At 37.9% G+C, this 9,330-nt stretch overlaps 1 protein-coding gene across 1 annotated transcript in view; it reads left to right on the top strand.

The window, feature by feature from the left end:
- RPS6KC1 (ribosomal protein S6 kinase C1) overlaps positions 1-4,562 on the top strand; it is a 203,602-nt gene extending 199,040 nt beyond the window's left edge. The window contains exon 17 of the mRNA XM_044674955.1: positions 3,559-4,562. Coding sequence (XP_044530890.1) covers positions 3,559-3,669 — 111 coding nt within the window. The 3' untranslated portion in view covers positions 3,670-4,562. The remainder of the gene's footprint in view (positions 1-3,558) is intronic.
- Positions 4,563-9,330: the final 4,768 nt, after the last annotated feature.

The raw sequence follows: 9,330 nt of genomic DNA on the forward strand, positions 1-9,330 counted from the left end.
TATACTAGGCACTGCTTTTTACAAATATTTCATTTCCACGAGGAGCTTTCATCCTAGTGAGAGAAGACAACATGTAAAGGGAGCTAAAAAGTGAGGGGATGAGTCAGGACTAAAGCTGGGAGAAGAGTGAAGGAAGGAGCATGAGACCAACCTGGGCCTTTCCTCAAAATGGAGGTTTTGAGAGAAACTTGCCAACAGAAGTGATGAATGCAAGGATTTAAGGCTTTTCCAGTGTGAGAAGGTTACTGGAGCTAGGAAAATTGCAGGAGCAGAGACAGGAGAGAAGTGAAGGAATGACAAGTGAGAAGCCAACAGATGGAGAGAGATTGTGGAAGTAGAATGAATAGAACTTGGTGACTGATTTAAGTGAGGGAGAGAGAAGAGTGAGTCATCCCTCATGTTCTCAAGTATTTGGGACTGGTGAGAGAAAAAATGAAATTAGGTTAAGGAGTACATTTAGGAGAATAAAGAATAAACTTGATTTTGGAGACACAAGATTTTGAGGTGCTGATGATCTAGCTTTAGATTATGTTCTCTAGTCAGTTGGATATGTGAATCTGGAACAAAGAAGAATATCTAGGGCTGAAGGAACAGCTCTTTTGAGCAGTTATAATTAAAGCCACAAATGAATCATTATAAAGGGATATAATGTAGAAAGGGAAGAAGACAAAGACTGATCTTTGAGGTTCACTTTAAGGGATCAAGAAGCAGATAAGGAGTCAATAAAAGAGAGAATAATTAGAGAAGAGGGACAGAACTGGGAATATATTTCTTTATAAAATTTTATTAGTCCTTACCTTCTGCCTAAATATCAGTACAGACAGAAGAGTGGCAAGGGCTGAGTGACTGGGGTTGAGTCACATACCTAGGAAGTATCTGAGATCATATATGAACCCAGGTCCTCTCAACTCTAAGCCCAGTGCTCTATCCACTTACCTAGCACTTCAAAGGTGTATCTTTGATACTGAGAAAGAGACTTATCCAGAAGAGAAGGGATGATCAACAGTTTCAAATGCTACAGTAAGGTTACATAGGATGAAGACTGAAAAAAGGGCATTGGGTTAGGAGATTAGAAGGATGTTGGTGATCTTTCTTTGAAAGAATTATTTTAATGGATTGATGAGGCTAAAGTTGATTTGCAAGGAATTGAGCAAAGACTGGAGAAAATGGAAGCATTTGTTGTAGAGAACTTTTTCAAATTTAGGAGGGAAATGGGGTAGTATCAAACTAGGGTAGGAGGGTCAAAAAGAGATTCTTTTTATAGGATGGGGGATACCTGAGCATATTTGAAAGCAGGTAAGAAGGAACAAGTAGAAAGACAGACACAGAAAAATGCATGAGAAAAAGGTAGTGATAGCTATAAGCAAGGTCCTAAAGAGGCAGGAGGAGATGGGATCAAAGCAGACAGATGAGCCTTTGTTACCATAGAAAGGAAGAAAGGAAAGGGATGATGATGTCAGGGAATGTTTATGGTTCGAGGAAGGGAGTTGAGGGAATTCCTTTTAAGTAGCCTCCATTTATTAGGAAGAGATAGAAACCTAGATCATCTGTTCTACAGCAAGTATAGGACATTGTGTTCTGGTGTAAGGAAAGGAAGAAGAAAGGCTTTGAAAAATTGCTTAATAAAGCCATAGTGTTGCCCCATATAAATTTCTAAGGGTTGTAATCAAATTAGCTCCAAAGTCATAGTGGGGAAATCAGAAGATAAGCTTTCTCTAAGGAAGCTTTGTGCCACAATGAAAAGAACACTGGCTTCCTCTTCCATATACTACCTATGTGACCAGGGGTGAGTCATTAAATCCCTCAGACCTTGGTTTCTCCATTTATAAAATGAAGAGATTGGACTAGGTGACTTCTAGAAGCCCCTTTGGACTCTAAATTTATGAACTTATGATTACTCAGGGGTGAGGTTTAGCAGATTGGGAGCAGTGTGAGATGTTCCTGGCCAGTGTCTAGTAAATCATTAAATTTTCACAGGACGTGATAATTTTTGAGGAGAGATTTGAGAGTTTAGGACACTTGTTGTGATATAATTAACCCATATCTGCCATTACCCTATGAATATTTAAAAAAAAATTATTTTCAGTTCTAGATTCTTTCCCTTTTTCCACTTCTCCCCCACCAATTGAGAATGCAAGAAATATAGTCTCTATTATATGTATGAAGTTATACTGGACATATTTCTACTCTGTGAACATTATATTGAAAGATTTTGTGATTTCTTCCATTCTTCCACTGATGCATAGCAACTCTAGAACATACCAGCCTGAAATACTACATGCATATCTTTTTACTTTTCCCATGTTGCACTTCTATAATATGACAACCTAACGATTATTATTAATTTGTTATAAATACTTTACATTACTTATATGCATCATTATTAATACCTATTATTTACCATTAATAAAAATGTACATGCTTGTATGCCAGGTACTGTGTCAGGCATTAGGAACAAAAATTAAAAAGTGATACAGCTCCTTCTCCCTCTGCCCTCAAGGAGCTTACATTCAAAAGAGAGAGATAGCACATAGAGGAGAGTGATAGCCACTTAAAGGCATTTTGATCTGGGGAGCCACAGGGACGGAAGGTCAATCCATAAAGTAGGCAACAGACATTTCCTTACCAGAAGCTATGGTAGCCCTGAGTTGATTACTGTTTCCAAAGCCTGAGTTGGAAAGCAGTAATGGTAGGAGAGGGTGGAAGGTTACAAGTGTAACAGCAAGGCGAAATGTCAAAATGACCTATGTGGATGGCTGGATAGGATGTGAAATATATTCCAGTCTGAGGTTGGTTAGAGTAGGTGAATTATCACTTTTACTTACCTCCCAGTCAAGACATTTAGCCTTAGGGCAGAGGTTCTAAAGCTGAGCCTGAGAGCATGATTTCTGGAGGTCTGATCTAGAAGGTAGAGTTCCAGGTAAGGAGAAGTGGGGCCTGCTGCAAGGCAGATAGCAAAATGGCCCATGCAGACTGCTAGATGGGATGTGAATTATAGTCTGATCAGATATATCTATTCTATAGGCCTAAGGTGAGTTTGTACTCATTCACCAGTCATGACAGCCCCAAGCAGAAGTTGCAAAACAAAGCAAATTGCCCCAGTGACTGAGGGGCATGATTTATTTCCAGAGATTTATTAGACTAGATTTTGTCCAATGGGTCAGCTATCCCCCAAAATTATTTTAACTATTTCTAGTCATAGAGAAACCATGATCTACATTTCTGCCTTAGGAAAACAAATGGTGCATTAGGGATCTGAAAGCCACAAGGATTTCTAATGTGTATCTACAGAAGTTATCACAGTAACTGATTTTCCTAACAACCTTACCTAGTTTTACTAAATGCATTTGAGAGAAGCAGAGTGACACACTAGCAGGATAAATCCTATCCCCCACCTTGGCAGGGAGCTATTTGACTGAACTACTATTTTTCATGTTATTGTGGTCAGTTAGTTCTTAAAGCATAGCTCTCCCTGAGGGTAGGCTTAGACCCTCCTACCTTTCCTAAGCTTTTTTTGCAAATTATACCTCTCTTATTAATTGAATCCTGCTTTTCTAGCTCTTGCAGTTCAACCCTGTGGAACGTCTTGGTGCTGGAGTTGCTGGTGTTGAAGACATCAAGTCTCATCCATTTTTCACCCCTGTGGATTGGGCAGAACTAATGAGATGAAAGCATCCTAGGGGTCATCTGAACAAGCTCTGGTCCTCTCAGTGACAAGTGGCTCTGGCAATGCTGACTTGCAGGAATTTATAGCGCACCAAATCACTTGGACAAAGACATTTAAAGGAAATGGGGAAAGAAAAATGCCAAAAGAGAACAATTTAATTCGAATTACTGATTAAATAGGGTATTAGTTGATTTCTAAAACAACAGTCTGTTGTATGTAAACCATTCACCAAGGTGTGGTCTCTACTAAGTCTGTTTGTGTGTGTTTGTGCTTGTGCGCACTTCTGAGTGTGCATGTTGTGGAGAAATTATATACTCAACAGAAAAAGGAATGCACTTAAAGATGTACTTCTGGTGCATTATTGGAAGCATAGAACTGGGTGCCATGTGTAAGGACAGCCTTTAAGTGTCAGTTAACACCATTTTCTTTCAGCTACAACTGGTGGAAATGATTAAACAATTTAATGTTATTGCTGAATAAGATGCAAGAAGTGCTTTATGCATAATGTCATATGTAAAGTTTAAAAAGTAAGAAAAAAAAAAGAAAATGTATATTCTCATGAACTCTTTCCAGCACTGTTTGAATATATATTGAAGTGGTTGTGTATTGTTTCACACCTTGGGAAACTCACATAAGGAAACTCTTCCCCCCAGTCCTCCAACCCCAAACAACAGTCCTGGATGTTCTCAACTTTGCTTTGTGCTTTGTCTGTTGACACTGACAATTTCCAATTGATATGCATATGCTCTTATCTCCCTTCAACTATCCCCACCTTCTCAGATTAGTGATTTGTGTTACAAGACATCATCACGAAAAAGGGAATAGAGTGATTTATTTCCTCAAATTGTATCACCTTAAGAAGGACAAAGAAATCATGCTAAATAAATGTATTGATAAAAACGTAAATCTTTTTTATTATTTTGTAAACAGTTATTTTCCTGTATTAATAAGGCTTCTACACATTTCTCCTTGGGAGAATGTTATTTTCAACTTAAAAAAATCATCCTTATCTATCTCCTCGGAAAGCCTTTTTTTTTTTTTCTGAAATCAATTACTATATCTTTTTTTACTTACAGTCATCCTTCTACTTTACTGTAGTCATCAAACATGTGGCCATTGCCATTGTGGTCTGTAACACTCGCCATTGCTGCTGAACCATATTAAAATGTAATTGGGATGGGGGAAGCAAAGTAGAGTGGATTGAGAGCCCGGCCAGAGGTCCTGGATTCAGTTTTGGCCTCAGACACTTCCTACCTGTGTTCATCCCTATTGCCTAGCCCTTGCTACTCTTTCTACCTTTGAATGAATACATAGTACTGATTCTGAAATGGCCGGTAAAGGTTTTTTTTTTTTTTGTTTTTTTTTTAATGTAATTGGGAAATATTTAACAAAATAAATAAAAACACAGTAGAAGAGAACTACGTGTTAATATGTGGTCTTCTAGATCAATATGTGGCCTTCAGGGACCCTTATGCCTGGTCGAGTCAACTCAGTCACCTATTTGAGTTTAACACCACTGCCCTACTGTATCTTAGTTTATAGCTTGGTATGTTTAGAACCTGAAAAATCTAATCATCCAAGTTGAACTGGATAACATTGCTATTTTATTACCAATAGACTTGCCCTGCTGATCTGTATGAAGAGTATGAATACTAACACATCCCCAATATTTGTAATATTTTGTGTTTGTTTGTTGATATGATTGCTCCTCAAGCATATCAACCTGTTTTCCTATTGTGAGGATAAATGGAGTATAGTGGAGTTATTTTCTAAACCTTATATTTGCAGACTTTTAAGGTTCAAAAAGCTTTGTCTGAAAAACAAAGGACAGGCAGAACCTTCAGCCACCTGAAATCATCACAGTATTCTGCATGTATGCTTTTAAATTGCTTGTATTTTTGAGTTCTATTAACAGCTTTCCCCCCATCTCAAGTGCATCTGCACAGCTTCCATCTGCCAGTGACCAGGTCCACTCACCAAACTGAAATGGAAAAGGAAAATATTTTAGTGCAACAAAGGAAATCTGGAAGCATTTTTTTCTTTTTCAGTTATTCCACTACCTTTTTTTCCCCTCTCCTCTGCCCCCTCCTTCTTGTGACCTGAATGTCATCTGAGGGGTTGTAACAACACTCGAGGTTGGGGAATAGGTCACCAAGATCATCATCCCCCCTAGCATACTGGCCAAGATGACATCACTCCCTGGAATTGGATGTCAACTCACCACCCCCTTGTCTCAAAACAGGAACTCCCACAGGTGAGCAACAGGAATGACTTCCTGTGTCAGCCTGGTAGGAAATCTGCCTGTGCTCAGACCTGGGACTTGCAGAACTTCCTTCCAGAAGTGCCCTGACTGTGACTTTATGTAACCAAGGTGAAACACCCTGATGTACCACTTGATTTGTGTCTCCATGGCTCAGATTATAGTAATATCAACTGATGAGTAATGTTGTTCTGTTAGGATTATTCCACTCTTAATTTTTCAACATTATTTTGGCTACATGCATACGGATAAAAAAATAACATGTGCGTGCGTGCGTGCATGCGTGCGTGCGTGCGTGTGTGTGTGTGTGTGTGTGTGTCCAAAGAAGGGGATATAAGAGTCAAAGCAGGAAAAATGACATATTCATTACCTGGTTTGAACCAGTTGGGTTTAATGTAGACATATGTCTTTACATGCCTTCAATAATCCTCGCTGAAGTGCTTTTCTATATTAGGGAACAGTAGAATAATTTTTTGTAGGGGGGGAAGGAGAGGATCCATGAAAGTTTTGAATTTTGCCCTTTATAAATATTCTAAGTGCTAATACTATATAGTGTGTTCTTTTGGAAGGAAAGAGGGAGGAATTAGATGCTGTCATCATAAAAGAAAGCATCGCCACTTGGCAGCCTATCTTTAAATGAATATGTCTTGGATTTGTTCCTGTATTTCTTAAACAAATTCTCACTTAATATATTAGTTTATTAGTTTCTCTACTTCCAAGAATTACTATCAGCAATCATTTACTATGATGAAACTCATTGTGCCATTCATCTGAGTATCTAAAAAAGCACTGACTAGAAAACAAACATTTTAGCTACTTACTTCAATTGGTGGGGGATGGGGAAGGTAGGTAGTGTTATATGAGTCAATTCAGGGAAATAACTGAGATCTTGAAAGCACACATTCCTGTTTATATATCTGATTCTTTTTATTGTTTTATCTACAATCCCACTTGTATTTCATTCTCCCCAGACTTTCTTATTTTTCCCTTCTTTGTTCATGAGAAAAATTATTTATCCTTTTGTTTAAGTTCTATTTGTTTCTATTCCTTGGCTACATGGCTAGAATAACTAAATAAATTCTTCATCCTGCTGTAATGGGAATATTTGGGAAGATGGTATAGACTTGTAGCAAACACAATTGGAAGAATGTTTTGCTTGGGAAGTATGGTGGACTCAATATAAAAAAAGTCAAACCATGACAACCTAAGCATATGAAAAACCTTTTTCATTTACCACCAAGCTATCTTCTCCAAAGACTACCACCAGAATTATTGCATAATTTGTTTTGGGTGTCACTTCGGATATGTTCAAGCCTTTGCATGGAGCAGTGTTTTGAGAAGGTCTGATTTAATGTAGAATATCCACATTCCTCATGACAGCTGGGAGATTTCAGATTCTTGCTTTACTTTTCAAAATACACATCATGGAATCTAAGTGGGAAAAGACCTCAGAGGCATTTTGTCCAACTCATAGCTATACACAAAACCCTTCTCTAACCCATCAAACAGGACTTTCCATTTCAGAATAGCTTAACTGGTTAGGTGGTTTTTCTTTATTTTAAGCCTAAGTCGATACTCAACTTCCACTCATTGCTCCTAGTTCCTCTCTTTGAGGATGTGCAGAATTATTGCTTTAAGTATACAGTACTTTAAAGTTTGCAAAATGCTCTGTGTATTTTACCTTATTTGATACTCACAATTTTGGGAAGTAGGTACAATCACTGTACCCATTTTATGTGTGAGAAAACCAAGGCTTAGAGAGGTTAAGTGCTTTACTAGGGCCACACAATTATTAGGTGTTTGAGGTAGAATTTCAACCTAGGTTGTCCTCACTTGATGTCCTACTATTATATCTCCTTTTCATCACTCCATGCTTAAGCTAAACATTCCCAATTTCTTAAACTTAGCCTTCTATGGCATGAACTTTAGCTTCTTTCACCATCCTGGTGGTATCCCTCTCCCCTTCCTCTTATAGCCTTGTTTATCATTTTCCTTTCTGATTTGTGATAACTGGAGCTAAATTCAGTACTCCAGATGTACCCTGGTCCAGATACATCCCAAGACTATGACTTTTCTAGTTCAAGACTTCTTTGCTTGTCTTAATGTAGCCTTGGATTACTTTAGTGTTTTTTGGTGGGAGGTGAGTGGGATGGGGGAGGATTGATGCAACATAGATTTGACTGATGCTAAGCTTGTAATTGGCCAGAATCTCAAGACCTTTTCCAGATGCACAGCTGTTCATTTATGCCTACTTCATAATGTACTTGTAAAATGACAAGTGAACATCTAAACCCAGATAGATTTTATATTTGTCCCTATAATATTTCATCTTCTTAGATTAGGTTCAACCTTTTAGACGGTGGAGCTTTGGGGAGCATCTTGATGGTTATTCAACTCATTAGTCCTCCAGTTCTGTGGTGCTTCTCTTTTTCATAGCCATTCCAAGATGACTAGAGTGGATCAGCAATCACCTCAGATAGTTCTTTCAGTAACCTGAGATGTAATTTGTGCCTGATGACTTGAATTCCTCAAGATTAACTAGATTCTCTATTGGTATCTTCCACTTAGCTCAGTTTTTAACTCTTTGCTAGCCATTTTTGTTCTGTCCTTTACAGCACAACCATCATTCTCTTTGGCAAAGAAAACAAAACAAAACAAGATTTGAGTGGTTCTGCTTTCTCTCCATTTTCTATTATCTTCATCTTATTCACTCTGAGCAGCAATCTTATTTTTCCTTTGGTGATCTTCTTTTCTGCAGTAGAGATTAAAACAATTCTTTATGTCCTTGGCTTTCCTCACTAGCCTTAATTCATTCTGAACTAAAGTACTCCTGCCATTGTTCTTATAGGACATGACCATGATTTGCTTTTGTATTCATTCTGTTACCTGCCTTTATTTTTATCTTTTTAAAATGTTGGTGATTGAGTTTACTCTGCATGTACATTGATTTCTTTATATTTTCTTGCTCATTGGAACTTTTTTCTTCTTAACTTCTGAATTTTATTTTTGAGAACTTCCCATTCTGCTTGAGCTGGATTTGCCTATAGGATTTTAAACAATGGAGTCCTGTCTATTTATCTCTGAATCCACTGAAATTTGTGCTCCCCAAATCTAGGGTGCATTTTTGTATATTAAAGCCCAGATTCCCTTACAAATTCAAAGATGGAATGGTGACTTCTTCTAAAGGTTCCTATCATTTCCCAGGTCCAAGGGGAAAAGGCCATATTAGTAGCAGTCTTATATTTTCAGTTCATTTTTAAGTTATGACCTTTCCTACTTGTTCACAGAATCATAGGATTTTAGAGTTAAATAGCCCTCAGGGGCCATTTAGTCTAATCTGCACAAAAGAGTCCCACTATTATGTACGTTAGTGATCATCAAGCCTTTGTTTGAAGACTAGTAT

Source organism: Gracilinanus agilis, chromosome 4, assembly GCF_016433145.1.
Source record: "Gracilinanus agilis isolate LMUSP501 chromosome 4, AgileGrace, whole genome shotgun sequence".
Lineage (NCBI taxonomy): Eukaryota > Metazoa > Chordata > Mammalia > Didelphimorphia > Didelphidae > Gracilinanus > Gracilinanus agilis.